Source organism: Mastigoproctus giganteus, chromosome 3 (genome assembly GCF_048544385.1).
Source record: "Mastigoproctus giganteus isolate SK-2022 chromosome 3, ASM4854438v1, whole genome shotgun sequence".
NCBI classification, from domain to species: domain Eukaryota; kingdom Metazoa; phylum Arthropoda; class Arachnida; order Uropygi; family Thelyphonidae; genus Mastigoproctus; species Mastigoproctus giganteus.
Window position 1 is genome coordinate 46,266,304 of NC_143577.1, and position 20,414 is coordinate 46,286,717.

A 20,414-nucleotide genomic window follows, 5' to 3' on the forward strand; every position below is an offset into this window, starting at 1 on the left:
ACGGTACTGTTTCTTGTATTCTGTGTATCTTGTAAACTCCTCTGACCGTTTGGTCGTCCCGGAGTATAAACAGAAAATTTATTTAAAGGAAGTTTAAAATTTTCCAGCGTTATTTTAATTGAATTAGAAATATTTTCAGCGTTACATTGATCTAATTCTACAAGAGCTAAGAATGTAGAAACTCTTTTATCGAATTGCTCATCATAATACACAATTGCAATACCTAATAGTTTTGTTACACTAATATCGTTTGATTCATCTAGTAACAAACTATAATTTGAAAAGCCATTGAGCACTGACTATAATAAATCTTTCTGAAAGTGGGGGTGTAGGATATATTTTATAACGCCGTTGCATTTTGTTCGATGAATTTTTAAAGTTTTGGCTGTTTGATCTTGGAATGCATTCTTACATAATTCACCAAGGTGGTCTATTGCCAGTATTGACGAGTGAGCACAAAAAAACAAACTTAACTTTGCTTCAGCTTCCACTGTTTGTAAATTCTTGGTCAGAAAATTTAATTTAGATTGGTTGCCTGATCTATTAGGTGAAAATGGTTCTTCTGCTGACTTAATATGTTTGAAAGTTTTTAAATGACGTTTAATGTTATGTCGGTAATTCGGATCGCATTTCTTGGAAGCCAATCAAATACGACGAATAAAAATTATTCAATGCCATTTCTTCGCGGTTTCAAAAAAAGGCGTCATTAGAATTTTTCCCACATTTTTAGATTTGATTCAACAATTAAAGCTCTGACCCAACGGTCAGGTCGTTTGACCGCGGGCGTAACTACGTAAAATTGTTGGGGTTCTCCTCAGGGAAATTCCAGAATAATATAAAACCGACTCTTCGCGTTATAAAAAAAAAAACCATGAAATATGATATCCCTACTATGTTTACGATGTATATCAATAAAACATTTCAATTATGAAATATTTTTATTGTTAATTAATTAACAATTAATTTAATATTTGTTAAATAAATATTTCTTAATTTAAATGTTACAATGCCAAAATATATAAAATGCTAAACATTTACACTCTTCCCGCTAAAAAATCCGCTATCCGCTATTTCATATTTTAATCCGCTAAACCTAAAGCAATTCCGCTAAATCTAGCGGGAAAACCGCTAAAATGGCAACACTGCACTGGGTTACCATTGCTGACCATTTTAACAGTATTACACCACACTATTAACGTCGATTTAGTCCTACTATTGGCTAAAGGTGCTGTTCTGTTAAGCGCTCTATGACTGCGTGTAGCTCCGTATCGTGTCAGTACGGTCCGGATGTTCACTACGAAAGGATGCTTTCTTAAACGCAGCTTGCAACAGTTTCATATATAACTCAACCTGTTTTGAGAGAAAAGAATGGTCATACAACCTGGTTAAGCGCAAATCCCGACTACTGAATTTTATGGAATATTCTTGCATCTAAAAAGGGGTATAATAAAACGTTTTGAGCTGTAGTATAATAACAACATGAGCAAAGTTAACTCCATAAGTTTAAGGAAAATATTTCTTACCAGCTTTAAAAATTTGAGTCTGGGGGACAATTTTCTTCGAATTTACTATTTGTGAATAGTTGAAATAAAACAGAGTAAACAAAATATGACAATACATACTTATAAATACCATACCGAAACAGGTATGGTATTAATAACATGTTGTAACAAGTATGGTATAACATGCAAATTGTAGCGTCTGGAGACAGACTAGGCATCTGCGAGGTGATCTGATTAAGGTGTATAAGGCCTTAAATGGTTTGAGCAAGCTGATGGAATTCTTTCCTAGCTCAGATTCCGCACCTGAAGGGGCATAAATTCAAATTGAGGAAAAACGGTTGTAGAATAGATGTGCGGAAATTTGCCTTTAGACAACGGGTGGTTTATTGCTGGAAGTTCCAGCCTGGAACAAACTTCCATCCGTCGTTGTGGAAATTGACAGCTTAAATGAATTCAAGGCTACACTAGACAAACTTTTGGAGTGAATGGATGGGTGAAACGGGAAGGGTTTTTTTTTTTTTTTTTTTTTTTTTGGCTGATGCTATATAAGCTTGCTTTTTTGCATCATATTGCCTCTACTAATGTTAACATGTCTATTAAGTATTCATTAAAATTAGAAGGAAAGAACATGACAAATCCAATCCAATACTAAAGTCTGGCTGATTGAATTACATTAGCCTGAGACGTTTTTATTAGTTATTCTGTAAACACTCGATTAGAAATACTGCAGATCAACTTTTCTTAATAACATGGCCCACCTAAACTCCAAAACTAAGCATTTCATCTGTAAAAAATATGCATATATATAGAGAGAGTGCATACGAGGGTAATTTCATTTCCTATGCGTCATCAGTAAAAACAATATACTGCAGTAACTTTCCTCGGTCCCCTATTCAACGTAATCGACATTAAAGTCTACGCATGTCTCCCATCAGCGATGGGGATCAATCGCAGGGCTGTAATTGGCCGTGTTCAGGAGACTTAATGGTTTACTGACAGCCTACCACATATTTGATGAATTCTGTAGAATCAAATTGGTGTCCTTTAAGTGGCTCCTTCAACAGAGAAAACAAGAAATTATAGGTGTGAGTATCCAGTATCTCTAAGTTCAGGTACGTAGCTATTGTTTAATGTCCTAATGGCGATCAAATGACACAGATGCATGAGATGGTCAAGCATAAGCCCCAGGCTGGGTAAGAATGTATGTTGGACGTCTGCTGTATCGTCTAGCCCGGAATTAAGGGATTTCACTAACCACTAAAATATAGGTCCCAAAGTCTTCCCTCAATACGTTATGACAGTTACTTGCAGTTTTTCCCTGCAAAACATGAAACCTAATCACTGCCAAACATAAGTATTCATTTTATCAAGACATTAAATGAGTCGTTTTCTTCTGGACGTTACCCATAAAGATTGATACTGATTGATAATCATTTATTATTCAGCAATACATTATAGCACCTTTACCAGAAGTAAGTAATCAAGACTCAAGTGAAAGTGTTGCAACGTATTACTGAATAATAAATGCTTTTATGGTGGTGTAAAGATACGTAAGTAATTGCTACCAATTCGTACTCGTGAAACTCACTTGCGCCTTTCCACCATCCACAGTTCTGGACCGAATGAACATGAGATTTCCTTGCGTTGTTTATATACAGTGGACATTCCATTCAATTTTGATACATAACTATCCCACTTTCCAAACCGAAGTTTATGCGTGGATATAGCTTTACATAATATAACTTAGCCGTGAATAAAACTATTTATTTAAAAATTAAAATCAAATTCACAACTCTAACAGGAAAAACACTACCACTTTGCCCTGACTAAGAGGAATAAAGCATAAGGCGGTATCTGCATAAAACCTCTCGCTCATCCAGTGGACCAGGTCCCTGGATCCCTGCCACTGGAAGGCAGGCTCTACTATCTAACCTCAGCCGTGTCCTTTTAAACACAACCAAAATGAAAAGCCTTTTATTCGTGAACATGATCCATAGATTACTTCGTTCACGGATAAAAGGCTTTTCACAGTATATCTACATAATTATAACAGTCTAGCATAACATGTCCAGTGTCCAGATATTTCCTCTAACCCGCAAGTGCAGAGACTGTTCTCAACCAGACCAAGCTTGATACCATCTCATTGCAAGACTATATCCTATAATAAGAAAGGTAGCATTCGTACCAAACTGCTGCCAGGTTCCTGCATTCGTTCCATCTTCATATACAGTGGACAGTCAATACTAGCGCCATACGTAATGGGAATTCACTCAAGGCTGGCGCTACATAGAGGAAAACTTCAGAAATGCACCCTGCGCTCATTTAAAAAAAGATGAAAATCTTAATGAACGTTAAAAATAAATCACAAAACAAATAAATAGTGTTACATACATGCTTGCATTTTAATAATAGTTTCAATAATTTTTTAGAGTCCACCTCGTATTCAGTTAGGGGGACGCAGTTCGTCAGTTGAGAAACAGTGGTTGGAATATCTTCATGTTAATTAATAGTAAATTTAACAAATAACTACTGGGTATTTTTCGGCCAATGCTGACAGAACTATACGCTGAAGATAACTAAAAACGTACCTTTCTGTAAATAGCTGATATTAAGGCTGTTCTTGTACGCATGCCCATTGTGAACATTCGATGGAAATAAACTCCTAGGAGAAGCGACTGAAGAGTTGCAGTAACGAAGAGAAGTGCAGCATACAGCATGCCTTTCCACATCGGACTGTCTGACGTTACGAAATCTATTAATAATCTGCAAACAAATACAGTTTAAATCAAATACTTTAAGAATCTATTTTAAACAAAGATTTTAAAAGGTAAAGATTTTAATGGGAAATTTCTATCTTTTCATTAAAGAATTTCAAATAGCTTCTCAAAAGGAAATTACTGGGTTCGGCAAAAGTCACATTACACTTTATTCACAAGTTTTCCATAAACGTATACAAACAATCTTAATAGAAATAAGCTTTTATTATTTAAAGCTCCAAACACATTTATGGAAAGATGTGTTAAACTTTAAAATGGTGCCCTTTAGCCTCTGCATGAAAGCCGTCTCTGATGGCCACTCGAAGCTTGTTTGGTAATTTTTCATTTAGAAATTTCATAACTTCTGGAGAATTGCTTGCTCCACCATCATACATGAAAAAGAAGCGTTCTCCTTCAGTTTTCGGATAGACAAAATCTTTTAACATTAATAAATACTATGTGATATAACATTTCCACTGGGAAAGAAAATTGCCCAATAATCCCCTCAGAGCAAATTAGCAAAAAAAAAAAAAAATTGGAGAATTGAATGCCTTTTTAATTTGGGTATTAGAGTTCTTTGTGGTCCAGAACACACCTATGTTGGTTAAAATGTCCATTAATCTTAAAATTTCCTAATCATCAGAACGTAGTCGGATTCTTCTTGCTCAGACTACGTACATGAAGGAGCATAAATTCAAATTGAGGAAGGATGGTTGCAGAATAGATGTGAGGAAGTTGGCTTTTAGCCAGAGGGCGTTTGATTGCTGGAACAAACTTCCATCTGTTGTTGTGAAAGTGGAGGATAGCTTAAATAAATTCAAACAAGAACTAGACAAACTGTTGGAGGAAATGGAAAGGTTTTTTTTTTTTAGCTGATGCTGTATAAGCTTGCTTTCTTGCATCGTTTGCCACTACTAATAATTCACTAGGCAAATTTTCGTTATTTTTACACATCTGAGAAAACGTTAAACGTTTCTGCAAATTTAACTTTCCTATCTGGGTCATCCTCATTAAGTGCACGACGAAGTTTTGGAATGCAAACCTCGTATCCTGAAACTTAAAATTCTTCTGAACTTTGGGGTATTTTTAGGTTAGCATTATCTTTTGTTCGAACTGAACATTCTTCCGTTTATTTAATTGATATCAGGTTTCTAGGATGATGAATATTCAGAATGATTGTCATATTTGAATGTAGTAACGTTTTATTACAAGAATTCTATCTTGGGTTGTTATTTCGGCCATGATGCATATGAAACTTTTTTTTTTTGCAGAAAGCAAGCAAGAAAGAAAAAAAAAAAAAAAAAAAAAAAAAATTGCCTTTATATATCATTAAATTTTTATTTCAAGGTATGTATGTAATATACAATTGCATTCAAAAACATTTTCGTAAGATGAATACAGTATAAGATTTTCTCAGGATAGCATGCAAGCTAACGACTTAAATTACTTGAATATAACGTAAGCAATTTTGCACTGCGTTATTGCATTACGGAATTATGAATAAGGAGATCTGATAATATTCTTCATGGAGCAGAATTATATGCTAGAGAAAAGCACGCTTTTTTTTTTTTTTAAGCATAGCTTAATCCCGAAATTCAAGAAGGAATATTCTGGAGGGCGAGTTTACTATAAGTCGTATAAGTACAGAGCCGCAATCATTGTTGTGGTTATTCAGGATGCCAAAAAGGGCTTGTTGATAACATAAGGTAGTCGAGCTTGTTGAATATGAATCGGAAGATATCTAGCAGCAACCTTTACTTCTTTTTGAAGGATATGAGATCATGCTAGTTATGTCTGGTGTGTGTATTCTAACCTTGAACAGTTTTACTATGGTGATTGTGTTCCATGGATTCCAGTCGGGATTGGAGCATAACATTCTCTAGGGGGCGAGAGGTTTTCGAACGATTTTTTGAGACATCTTAGTATATAATTTTCCATGTCGACGTAACTTTTGAGATAGAGGTAATGCTGAAGAATCATCGGAGAAGTGTGATTGTGGCGATGCATCTCCAAATGTCTTTGCATATTACGTCCTACACTTAAACTAACTCCTGTTTTATAATCCACCGGACACCAAGTACTCTCCTCTTTGCGAAGGAAAGCTCTTCATCTCATACAAAGAGATGTTATTTCACTTTGGCGGTGAAGGGTCCCTCCAGCTGGACATCCAATATGTTTTTCCTCTTTTGTTAGTGAATGCGACTTGTGCTGATTTTGATTAAGGTTAACGCTCCGAGGATGGGCCATTAGAATTTTAACATAAGATGAGATGAACATTTTCAGATCATTATCAACCGGACTTAAAAAAACGCAATTTCTTGGGAAATACGTTATAATATCGTAGCTAACAAAAATAAAAATTAGTTACAACTAATGTTAAGTAAGGAAAACATACATGGTATTACCGCACAATAATTAAATTAAAATTAAACGCATTTCCGCTATGTATTTTCGAAACTACAGCACGTATTTTGTTTGCAAGGAACTATTCTTATCCGTATGCAAGCAAAAAGAGTAAAAATAAATAAAAACTCAAATAATTAAAAACCGAAAATTAAAAGAATTAAGAAGGAATACAATAAAGAATTAGAAAGTGCATATACTCACTACGGGAAACACCCACACCATTCTGCTGTAACGGCGCTACTAATACCTGTATTCAAACAAGAAGACTGAGGAAGGACACCCCACAGACGAACACAAACACTTAATAAAAGGAAATAGTTCAGATGTGATTTCTTTGGGGAGCATCCACACCTGAATATCCTCAAAGGATCATATTTCTATAGTGAACTACTGAGAGGCAGCCATACCTCTCACAAGTTTAGATTGCCCAATACTGTGCCTGCGGGCTACCGGTCGCCCTTTAGCGACTTCTTAAATTTCTGATTTGCTAAATCTACGGATAGTATGAACAGGAAAGTTTATTTTTACTTATAAAAAAAAAAAAAAAAAAAAACACCACTTCCCCCCAAAATTTAGTAATCCGCAGAAGGAATCCTAAATAAAAAGTAGTCCAAAATATGAAAACATTTGGCTACATTTGGTTTAGAGTGTAGAGACTGATGTCTCTATACGACCTATAGCAGAGTAAACTAAAGAAAACGAACTTAAACAAGGTGAACCTTCTACAGTCAAATATAAGAAAAATAAGTTGAACTCACAAGGTAAAAGATTTTGGTTAAACAGTTATGTGTCAAATAACAGAAGTCTGCTATAAAGTGAGCGCAACTTATTTTTGTTATCAGTGATATTACGACGCGGCTCTCAAGATATCGTACTTTTTCATTCATTTGGTAATTTGACAACAGCTGTTATCTTGGCTGCTAAGATGTCAATTAGCATATTTCTAGTAATAAAGGAGGGGATCTTTATAGCAAACTAAAAGATAAATTTCTCCCGAGTTTGAAGAAGTACAGAATAAATCACGGACAATCCTTTATTGTAAAACTGAAGTTGTCCTTATAATTTCTTATCTGTAAATATATATATGTGTGCGTGTGACAAAACTAATTAACATATATATATATATATTGACTCTTTTTTTTTCAGTTGTGCAATTTAACTAATTAAATTTAAACTCAGAATGCTCCGTTATTGTATCGTGTTTGTCCTGTTACTTCCTTTCCTTTACCTTAAATAACTGGGACTTCACTTGTGGTCCCAGTTATTTAACTTCCCTTGGCACACCATGATATTCTCATTCTCTCATCACTAGCACTCCATGATCTAAGAATATGCGGTTCTCATTAAGGGCTCTTGTGCAGCCATCAAACTCTGATACTATTTAGATCGCGACGATTATCATTTCCAAAATATTCTTGACCCTCAGGCTTTTTTATAAGATACTGCAGATAACAATTGTCTAGTTGATTTAAAAATTTTGTAATCTAACGGTGAAATCTCCTGCAAATTCTTCCAATCAATAAAGAGCAGATTGAAATAGTCAATAACAAGGAATTTTCACTTGTTAGTTTTTCTAATTAAATTATAAAATAAATAATTAATACTGAATTATTATCTGAAAGCCCGTAGTTTATACTTAACAGCTACAGGCTGTTGTAGCAATTGATTTAGCTAATAACAGTTGTAGTCATATTTTTGAATTCAGTTATTCCCATACTTTATTCGGCGCCTGTGGCCAAGACGATATTTGCTGTACCCTGGGTACTCCGCTGACTGAAGAGGTATACATATATTACAAATGGCAAGGAGAAAAAGAAAGTTTAACTATTACACTGATTTCTCGGACCGCAATCATTGCTATCACTAAGCATGCCTTGGTGTTTCATTGAAAATAAATAGTTATTTCTTCAAATAGAAAATATATTTTTCATAAGGAAAGTGTCCATTTTAAGAGGAAAACCAAGAAAACAAGTGGTGAGGCCAATGATTACAATCGAAAAGGCCAATATATCATTCATATATTACTCTTTGCTGTGCTTACAAAATGAGTGCGAATACACTTCCGATTTAAGTGGAAATTCATATGTTCGATGAAAATTCTTGAGAAACCGTGGGGCGCTGACGTCAATTCTGCATGGTGTACCCAAGCAGGATTGACTGTTTGGGTACACCATGCTCAGAGGAGGCATATGCGGCTATATTCTATATCTCGATTAATACTGCTACACTAATTAATGCATATACAAGCTCTTAAGCCATTTCAGGTGGCAAAAATATGAGCACTATTTACGATAGTCATGTCATAGGGAGAAATTCGATGTCTCTCCTTCCAGAAAAGGTCAGCTATAGCAGAATATCTATAATCACGTTCTTTAATAAGATTATCACGTACTCCCAGACAATTCTAAACATTGCCTTCAATCCGGTCATCCAACGCTACACGCCATCCACGCCTAGATTTTGCGATGGGGTCTCCACCTGAATAGCAATCCATGTTCGGCCTTCTTACTGGAAGCTGAACACTAATTAACATGACTTGTAATTATGCGTTGTATACGAAAGCAATTGGCGAAAACGGCTCATCCTGGCTCTTCTTTTCGCTCATATCTCAATGGAGTACACTGTAATTGGCCCATGTCCTGTCGATCCATGCTCCGATCGTGTTATTTTTATGACTTACCGTTTGGACGGTACTATAATGTGTAAACTGGCCGGAACACATCGAGTTTCTTTAAACCGAAGTCCTCCCATGCTTGGCCTGGCTTTTTAACCAAAAAGATCTGAGAACTTCAGGGCGCCAACCACCTGCATTTACCGTGAATAAAAGTTGAAGAGTCACTGAGGAATTGGAGAACAATTAAAATAAAAAATAATTCCTAAACAGATGAACAAGTTTGTTAAGAAAAGAATAATAAGCTGTTTTCACCGATTGCTCACGCATGCATACATACCTACCTTACTATCGGACACAAAGAGGTAACAGGAATTTGCTGATCATATCAAATTGAGCGCATTCAGCTTCCAGGTTGAACACTGATGTTATACAGATGAAGACTGCAGGATTGGAAATGTATATAATATATGCTGTGTGCATTGTGAAGAACATTGTACAGGTTAGACCGCGAAAACAAAACATGCAAGATTACCTGTAAAAGCTGTTACGTACGGTCTGCATAGTACAAGGTGGGGGAGGAATAGCTCGAGAGACCAAATTTTCAATTTATGGAACATTATATTAATCGAGATGGGGATGCGTCTCTCTCTGAATTGGTTATACTCAGGCGGAATTGACACTAATAGTCAATTGACTGCTTATGTTTTGTAGAAGCATGTGGGAGTTTATAATAGCACATTATCCCTGAGATATATAGTAGTGACATCGATCTATTATCAGATCCAACCACCCATGGAAGGTGGTTGAAGCTGAACTTATTTTAATTTAATCGCTAGCTAAAAGTAAAATAAACCTTCCTACAATCCAGTCAAAAAATGTTTTCGTGATTTGCATTTATGCTGCTAGTTCTGGAATCATTTATAAGAGTGAAAAGTTCGCCTTCGTTCATTTTACGATCCCCTCTCAGAGCCTTACAGACCACAATCAGGTCCTCTTTAAGGTGTATGGTTGCCAAACTCTGCAGCTCACATATTCGAAGTCTTTCCTCATACGGGCGTTCTTTTTCATACATCACCAAGCTGGTTGCTCGTCTTCGGACCCATTGAAAAAGATTTTGTTTTTTTAAGTGCGGTCTCCTATTTGGACACAGTATTCAGTGCGGTCTTACAGTTATCTTATCGGAGGGCCTTGACCTCTCCTAGAAACAGGAAAAGAACAGATCAGGTGGTAACAGAAGTGGAAGAAAATGCTCTATAATCATTGACACCGCTCGGAGAACTTTGTCCAAACGTACCGTAACTCTCAAATCCCTTCCTCTACTGTTTCTGATTCAGTCCAACCAGGTGGATAAGTTATTTTGCGGCTACTATTCCCCAAGCCCTTATATTTTGATACCTGCAACTTTTCTGACCAAAGTTGAAGCCTATCCAAGTTATTCTGAAGAGCGCTGCTGGGGTGTGGAGTGATTTTTAACCACTTCGCTAATTTTAACATCGTTTGCAAATTTTGACATGTCCTCAATCCCTTCGTCGATGTCATATAAGATATCAGAAACAATAATGGTCCTGTAACCAATTATGGCGGGGGGGAACATCACTTCTAACGTTAGGACAGTACGAATCTGTCTCCTGCAGCATGATTTTCATAATCGAATATACATATAAATCGATTATGCCCATCATTACCTACGCTGTCCTGTGATCCATCACAGAACCTTACCTATGGTCCTAACCTGTTTCAGCTGATACAGTAAGCTCTCTGAGTGACCGAGTCAGGTAAACCACTGTACTATCGTGGATGATTTGCAGCAGTTAACAGACCTGGCGGCATAGTAGTTACGCTATTGAATATGTACAGCCATTATATTTACATAAGCAAACGCATGTAAAAATAAAAATAAAGAAATTCAGTCAACATCTGCTTAAAGATTTTTTTCGTGTTATATTCAACACTTACTTTAGTAACTGAGGACTAACAAACTGAAGAATATCAACAAAAAGTTTACAAGTACTCCCTATAAGAAAGTAGGGCCAAAATGTTTTCCAAAGAGCTGTCACGACGCTGAAGTTAGATTTTTTCTGAATTTTCGAAGAGGTCTTTTCTCCATTACACATAGAAATTGTACCTTTTTCATACCTATAAAATAAAAAAATATGATGTATTTTAGTAAATATTCCTATAATAAAAGCAAGACAATTTTGGGGGGGGGGGGACTTATATTCTTAATATAAGATTGACCATAACGGCAGCGTATTCCATTATACTATATAAGTGTAATCGGTAAAAAAAAAAAAAAAAAAAATTTCCTATAATGTAGTCCTTATGGCTAATATCCAATATAAGGATAAATTATACATTGAAAAACAGTATTTCTGAAGTGGTAATTCAGCAGCAAAAGAATTCAAAGGATTTGAGGTGATGCTACTAATAACGCGACAATATTGGGTGAGAAATCTGAGAAAAGTGGAAAATATCTTTGACCAAAGCAAAAATCATGCATACCAGCTTGCTATTCAGATCCAGGAAATATGAAGACAAAATCAAGTTGTACTGTGCAGAAAACATTACAAGCTTTCGACTGAACCAATTTTAGCCTGGATCATCAACATCTTTTACACTTTTATTTTTATTAAAATAATAGAAATTATCTTAATTTATTTTTATGGCAGTATCATTCCTGCGAATCCAGACAGATTATTAACCAAGGAAACATATTTGTTACAAAAATAAATAAACGTAGTGTTCTGTATTAAAAAAATAGAATCAGTTTACTGGTGTTCTATTTAAGAAAATAAATCCGTTTACTGATTCTTAATCAAAGCAGAGATTAATTTGTGATAGAGTTGCAGCCATATCTCAGTAACTTAAATTTTATGCTTTGCTTTCTTTGAGTAAAGTTTCGAACATAGAGACTATTCCATTAACTATAATCAGTTGCTAAGGAAATCACAAGAACCTCTCTCCTCCATGGCTAAACAAAAATTACTCAAAGTAGAAAATTTTATCTAAAAAATATACTTACATGTGGTGGCTGCGGAATTTATTCCAGTATTTATCGAACGCGAGAACTACTCCCTCGCTTTTGTCATCCGGATTCAGTTCGCACAAGTCAGCTTCCGTTAAACTTTTCTTCCATCCACGATAAATTAATCTATGAATGAAATAAGTAAAATTATACTTTTATTTCTTTACTTTTGAATAAAAATTAGTAAATATTTACCAGATATAACTATTATATATTTTCTCATGCAGTAATGTACAAATATATTAAAGAATACATGATTTCATTGAAATTAAGCAAAGAAGAAAATGCAACTTCTTGCGGAAGTTCGCAATTCAGTCCAGCATCACAGTCTAAAATGAAATGATTTTTTCCTTATTGAATCTAGAGACGTTGCGGTAAAGAGTTGCCCATTGCACAGAGGTCGCAGTTTCTCCCTACCAAATACAAGGAAAAGAAACATAATACTCACCCATTTAGCCACCAGAATAGTAGCCTTGAGAGAAAAGAAACATTTTCTTCAGGGCATTTTGTCTGTTATAGAAACAAAAAAAAAAGAAAAATAAATAAATAAATAAAATACCACTTTTAATTTTAAATATAGTGAAATTAAAGTGCATGTATTTCAAAATCAGAGGCTTCATGGTTTTAAGCGTCGAATGATGCTTAAAAATAATTTGTTAATAATTTTTTTCCATCATATAGCTAGATTTCTTAATAAGACTATTTCAATTCGTCATAACCAATGGGCGATCGAGAAACTGAATTCCATCGCCAATTTTATCAAATAAACAACATTTTGTTTGTGTTGAAATTTTCATATGCAAAAATAAGCAAGCAAAATGAAGCTTTTTTGTATTTTTACTGTATTGTATCCTGCTGTATATTAAACATAAGAATGCTTATGCAAGTATGCTTGCGTTTGGATTGGCTAGATTTCAAATATGTAAATTTAAATACTTCAAGTAAAACGGATGATATTCTGAACATCATCATCCTTCTCGCAGCTTTAGCCTGTTTCACCCTCAGCGAGATGCTTCAGAGAGTCTAGAACCTTGGTGCGGACGTCCACTGATTTTTACATAACAGGCAAAGAAAACAAATCTTAGCACGCATCCATCTATTTTAGAAATAGGAATTCCATCACCATGTGATGGAAATCCTATTTCTAAAATAGATGGGTAAATGGAAATCACGGTTCGTTTGCCCAGGGCAGGTCCTTAGAGGTTATGAAGGACAGTGCACCCGTTCTCTACCCCCTCCTCCCCAATTGTAAACGGTTCGAATTCAAACAAATTTGGGCCCTCAGTTCGGTAAGGACGACTACAGACCCTAACATTAATTTAAAACGCAGGTAGGTCCTGCGTTTGCCATATTTTCCATTATCCAAATTCTTTCTATCATTTTTATTTATGTTTAACAGATTAATTTAAGTATGAAAATATTTGTCAGTTTTTATCTTTAGTACACGTATTAATATAAACTTTTAAATTTGCGCCTGCCTATAGGCTCGGAACTTTCACGTGAGCTTTCCGATGATGGGTATTATTGCCATATAACCACACCGGGTTACAACTCAATTCTCAATCAGTAAAAATTTATGATACGTTTCCGGTCGCAAATCTGAGGCAATCGTTGCTGCCTAATATAAATTTGAGCCTGCTAGTCGGAAAGAAATCCCAAAATCACAAAATTTTCTTGGGAGTAGATTCAATTTTATTTAACTTCTGACAAATAATAGCATCGCTACAAACCAATCACCTGTGCCCCTTAGTGGAATAAAAATTTGTTTACTAAATAATTTGATAAATTTTACTGCTGCCAAACCATGACCCATGATATTTTAATGTTTTTTTAATTTTAATGTTTTAAGTTAGATTTTAAAAAATCTAACTTAAAACATTCAGACAAATTCTTTATTATTTTATTCAAATTAATATGTATAATTAGTTCAAAACTACTGCGTGGCACAGAGTGCATATGCCATATTACAAATTTTATCAACAGCTGTTTCAATTCAAATAAATCACAGAAATGCAGCACAATGTACATAATTCGCATAATAACATTTCTCTTACTTTATTATTTTCAGACTTCTTATGGTCATCTGGATGTGGATTAGCGAAACATGAGAGAATCAGCTGGCATATGAGAAGAGGATAATGTATAACTCCTAAACTGTACAGCAAGGTATTCTCATCGAATTTCTGTTAGTAAAAAGAAAATAAATCAGTATAACAACTTCCAACTAGGTTTACTCCCAATTATAATTTATATTTACGCTTGCGCTATGAAACGTGTTTGTTTTAACCTATTAAAGAAAATTATCAATCTTTTCCGCTACTTGAAGATGGCGCTTTAATTTGTGTGCGTGAACATACTAAACGATGTAACAAATTGCAGCGTTTGCTGTTTATTTGACAGACGATATTTTGTTCTTTTTTTAAGAGAAATGCGGCTATAAAGTGACAGCGAAGGAAGTAGAAGGAAAGGAGGATTTTATTTATGTGTTTTTTTATTTTATAATAAGCTATTGAAAGAATAACTTAATAGGAAGAAATTTATATACGATTTAGGAACTGAAGTATGTATTTACATATCGTATTAGCAACAGTATCTTCCTTATATATTAATTAAATTTATATGGTCATAAGACCGAATTACAAAGTGACGATATTTTGGTATCGTCATTATTTCTATATTAATCAACTGCACAGGAATGCCATTAATCGGTTATTTGTTTAGTGCGTAAACATTTCGTTCTTTTTGTTAAAGATAACTTCGATTTCTCTTAAAAACTATAAATTTTTGTGTAACAGTGATGTAATACTAGTGCTGTAATGCATGGGAAATAACTTATCAGCGTACTGCTAATGGCAAAGAACTGCAACATCTTATCTCGGCAAGTTAAAGAAGATGACTGGTGCTCACCTATGGATTAAGGTAGGATTTTATTTTCTCTCTCTTTTTATTCACTTGTGTTGAAACTGTGTGTGTGTGAGAGACCATTAGTTACGCTTAACACAGTAATGTGTTAGCATATTTACGATGGACTATTTAATTAATTGCTTAATCTTTTAAATACAAATTTTCGTATGTGAATAATAATATAAAATATTAAAGCAGTGACTTAATGGGTTTTTATAGTTAAAAAGGTAACTGCCTTCTTGCAGTTATGTTAACTTTATACATGAGAGAAACCTGTACGTTAGTAAGAAAGTTACGGACTAGTAACTTGTCAAATTTATCGGGAGTTGGGGGGGGGGGGATACTGAGAATATGTGTTTTCTTGTGTGAATCAAAACTTCATAATACACTGTACAATATACCATAGCGCTTCCTTTCATGACATGGTCAGAGTACTGATTAGTGCTGTCATGTCTATTATAGCTAAAGTTACCCTCCACCAAGCGATATCACCACAGCTGCTGTGCATTCCTAAGTTTTTTTTTTAAGAAGCTCTAATTCATATTTGAGTTACCCTCGTGTATTAAAAAAAAAAAAAAAAAATAAATAAATAAATAAATACTCAGTTGTTTGTATAACTCTGTATCTTGTTATATGTAAACTATGGCCTCCGTAGCCAAGTGGTCAGGAGCAGGAATGCGGTAGCACACGTTCTTTGAGTAGACCGGGATTAGAGCCCCTGGCTGCTAAATACGGTCGAGCTGATAATCTGCACTGTATCACAGCGTGGCAGATTATGGTCCATTTTCCCTCAACACGAATCGTTGAGGAACTTCCATCCTGTAATGGATTGATAATGGCTGCAGGTGACCTTTTAACTTTATATGTAAACTAGATATTTCTTAGCTTGCATATCACACTTACCTCTTTGTTTAGATTCCTGAGAATGAATGCGTAAGGCACACTCTGGGCCAAGACTTGTAGTATCCAATAAATGAAGAGGACACCAGACGATCGCGCCCCTCTGATTTTTCCTGCTACAATCAACGATAATGCAAGCACCTAAAACAGCAAAGTCAAACTAAATTAAAATGAAAGTTTGTACTGTACTTGTATTTAAAACGTCAAGAAGAAAACAGATTTCATTGTACTAATTGAAAGGTGTCCAATCTTTATAAGGTTGGCGCTTCTTTTCAGTTTCCAGCTACTTGGTGATTGGCAGTTTGCATTCAATACAAATATAAAAGGTCAAGGTAATAAAACAGAAAAAAAAAATTCAAGTTATTTAAAGAGAAATCTGATATTGAACGAACGTCAAATTTTTTAAATAGCTAAGTTCATAAAAAGAGCTAAACACGGGATATCGTCAAGATGTCATAAGTATACGTACTTCGTCTGAGAGAATTCACCAAGATACTATGCGCTTCATTCATTTAAAGTTTTTGTTTGTTTTAAGTAGGGTGATTTCATATTTCAAAACTTTGTCCCAATTTTAATGCCGTGTCACTTTGTAATTCGATAAGTCTGTAATTTAAAGTAGCCTTTGTCCATTCCAAATATATGTTATTCATATCTTGGCATATCGACTGCTTTTGTAAGATCTTACAAATTTAAATAAGAATATTTGTTTTTGCTAAAAGTAAGGTTAAAGTTTGAAGAACGCTAGAATTAGTAATGGATAGTTTCAAGCGTGAGAATTAAGAATTGTAGCAAAGGGATAAACAAGTAATTCAAATAATAAGAGAGAGCAAACAGGGACAGCAGGACTAGGTAAAGGGGTGCCATTTGAGAACAGGCGTAAAGGGGTTGCTTAAGGAAGAACAATAGGACGTGAAATGGGATTATACGAAGCGCCTCCTTTGATCTATGGCACCGTTAGAACCAAAACAGGAAATGAGTGGACGTCCAGTGTTCGCGTCAAAATAAACCGGCGTCAGGCCGACTGATATTTGAGTGTTCGGATACTTTTAGAGAGAAAGGTGTGAAACGAAAATGAGTTTTTTTGGAGGTTACCGGTGGACATGAAAGGGTCATGCTGCCAGTGAGAAAAAAATAAGAAAGTTCGAGAAAGGGGTTGGTTTGAGCGCTAGGGAGACAGCTTGGGAGAATTGTGTTAGCAAATGGAAAGGAAAATAAATTTAAACAGAAAAAGATTGGTTGGAGTCCTTGGGGGACGCGTGCCAAACTTGAGGGGAAGAGTGAAGTTCGGGGAGAGAAAAGCATTCTGTGTGGTGTGGTCTAAGGGATGAAGGTCGTGAGTGGCGGGCTGAAATAGAGGTAGGCGAGGTTGGTAATGTAAGCCCTTGTAAAGAGAATGAGCCAGGTATGTACACCTGTGAATATCGTCTACACAAGAAGGTGCGTCATGTCAAGAGACTAAGAGTGCCCCAGAAGAGAAAGCATGCCAGTCAGTCTCGAAAGAAAACCGGAGTGCCCAAGGATCTGAAGTAAACCTGTTCGCCTCGAAGGAAACCCGAAGTGCCCAAGAAAGTAAGCCTGTCAGCCACGTAGGAAGCCTGAACTCAAGGAAATTGGAGGTAGCAGAGAGATGTCGGAATGCAAGTCTGTTCCTTGTTTCTTTATTGAATCCTGAACTCAAGGACTCATAACCTAGCTCTGTAAGCAATTGAGTGATAGATAGTTCTTGTAAAAGAAAGGAACATTCCTGTTGTTAATGATTATGAATAAATGTAAGGGTGGTTCAGGAGTAGTAAAAGGAAAGAAATAATATGTGCTCTCACCACCGTCTCTTGGCTTTGCTGCTTCGTTCGCCAGTGATCTTGCCATACACCTCTGCTGTCCTGGCCTCCTTCGTGCTGACGGTGTATCGCCATCCATGAGTCCCTTGGGCCCTTCCTATGTGGGTGTTCGATGATCGCCCTGCAAACACTATGACTTTCTCTGCCTGTCACCCTTTTACTTTTCCTGGCATCCTATCCCACTCTTCTTCAGGGCTCCCACCTACTTTCTCCCACCCTCGAATATGTGGGTTGCATAGCTTGGAAATTAGGCACCTTAGAGGAGACTTGATTGAGGTGTTTAAGACTTTGAGAGGCAAAAGTAAAATGAACGAGGACGAAATTTTTCACGGTTATAAATAAGGACCATAAATTCAAGTTACGGGGGAAAATGTTTAGACTGGATTGCAGGAAGTTTTATTTTAGCCAGAGGGTTATAAATTACTGGAATAAGTTACCTACATGGGTGGTTGAGGCTGACAGTTCGGGGAAATTCAAAGGTCAGCTAGATAGTTACCTACGGAGGAGGGAAATGCATAGGTTGCATATTTCATTTATTAATTGTTTATTTTATTTAAATTTATTATTTTTTTTTGGCTGGTGCAGCATAAGCCATAGGCTTTCTTGCACCATGCGGCCGTTACTAATACTAATCATATGGCCATTACTAATATTTTAGGTTTACTCTCCGCACTTACCAGGAGTATGCCTTCCCTGTCACCATCTCCCCCTTACTTGTTCTTATCCTATGTGTTTTATTCATCCCTTTAGGCTCCCTCTACTCTTGTTCTGGCCAAAGCAGAGCCAGCCTCGTAAATGTCCCTCTTCTGTTCTGGTCCGGCTCCTCGTGCTGTGGACTGGTGCTGGGAGGTACCTTCCTTGGTGATTGCGCTTCCCAGTAACTAAGTGGCCAGATAAACAACATGCCAACACACAACTCGCACTCATCTGGCTTTGCAGTATTGTATCTTCACAGTGCCACTAAGTGCAGTTATGTGGTAAACTACTGCCACCGCCTTACAAACACACTATATCCATTATACAGATATAAAGGTTATCAAACTGACAAAATCAGTTTGATAACCTTTGTGCTGTTACAAGTACATAACCAGTTAAAGAGTTATCCTGTCAAACTGGTGTATTGTCCATTCTGACTTGTTTTTGTAACTACTTCACATTAAAGATTAATTATAATGTTCTTTAATTAAAACGAACTATCCATTAAAATGTTATTTATTACAGTCACTGCCTCCAACTTTAATTGTATAATGGCTAGACATTTGTTAATCGCTTATTCAATGATTTCACCCACCATCAGTAAATGTTGAGGGTGGAATTAAAACTAGTTTTTGTTGGGATACTTTTCCTTATAGACCTCGCATCGTTGAACACCCTAATTAGAAAATGTTTCCTAATTGTACTTTGTCATAAGATAAAGTATCCAATAGTCACAGCAACGCAGAGATAACTGAGAAAGCAGGATAGGAATATAACATCACTTAATTACAAAGAACAGTCGCTTCATTCCCTTTTACGAAAATCTTTGAAGACTAGATACCTGCAGTTTTAATTTCGCTTGAAATGAATTAATGAAAGTAACATAAATGCATGTTGATTTACCTTGCAGCTGTTGCTTAACATTGTGCCTATTAAAATGTCATTTTGTTTACTATTTATTATTATTAAAAAGATTTGAAAGAGTGAAAAGGACAGATCCAGGGTTAGAAACGAAGTATTGAGAAGGAAGTAAAAAAGTTGATATGATAAAGGTTATAAGGAAGAAAACTGGATATGTACTGAAAGGGAATGGAGAGTTTCTTTTGGGATATTATTGAAGGGAAAGTGATGGGAATGAGACGGAGAGGAAGATGGACTATTTGGTTTGATTTGGGTTTTTTTATGGCGCATGAGCGACTAAGGCTATGGTGTGCCAAGTCCAGAGGGAAAGAAGGAGAACGTGAATGTATGATAATTTGATAGAAGCTGATGGATTATCGCGAGTTGAAGGAGAGCTGGAGAGATGTAATGCGATCACAGAGAACTTATGAGCCATTTCTCTAATTTTCAATGATCTGCAGATTTTGAATAGTTTTAATTCCCTGTGCAGGTAGAAGGGTTAGACTGTACAAAGTTGACACCTGCACAGATTATATTAACTAACTAACATGATTACATTAACACAGCACAGGGGCTTGTTAATGCATTTCTCATCGTTAGCACATGACATTAGATACTATAGCTTATAAACTTTGGCCGTGACTACTAAATACATTCATGTTCTTGCGTTATCTCAATCTTGTGAACTCCTCTAACCTTATGTGGTCGTCCAGGATTATAAACAGTAAAATTTATTTATTGACCATTAATATATAATGTTTATGAATGATGTAATTCAAAATCATACATTTAAGAGTACTAGATATTTCTTCCTTTAAATTGGAAAAAATATCTAGAAATTTCAGTCTGTGTGGAAATCATTTTTTTAAAGTA

General features: G+C 35.6%; 1 protein-coding gene across 1 annotated transcript in view; it reads right to left on the reverse strand.

Annotated features, from left to right (window-relative positions):
• The window catches only part of LOC150087930 (multidrug resistance-associated protein 1-like), a 217,242-nt gene that overhangs the window by 140,783 nt on the left and 56,045 nt on the right, over positions 1-20,414 (reverse strand). Inside the window, 6 exon segments of the mRNA XM_090369269.1 lie at positions 4,091-4,265; positions 11,235-11,414; positions 12,301-12,429; positions 12,752-12,813; positions 14,358-14,486; positions 16,111-16,248. Of these exon segments, the coding sequence (XP_090225395.1) occupies positions 4,091-4,265; positions 11,235-11,414; positions 12,301-12,429; positions 12,752-12,813; positions 14,358-14,486; positions 16,111-16,248 (813 nt within the window).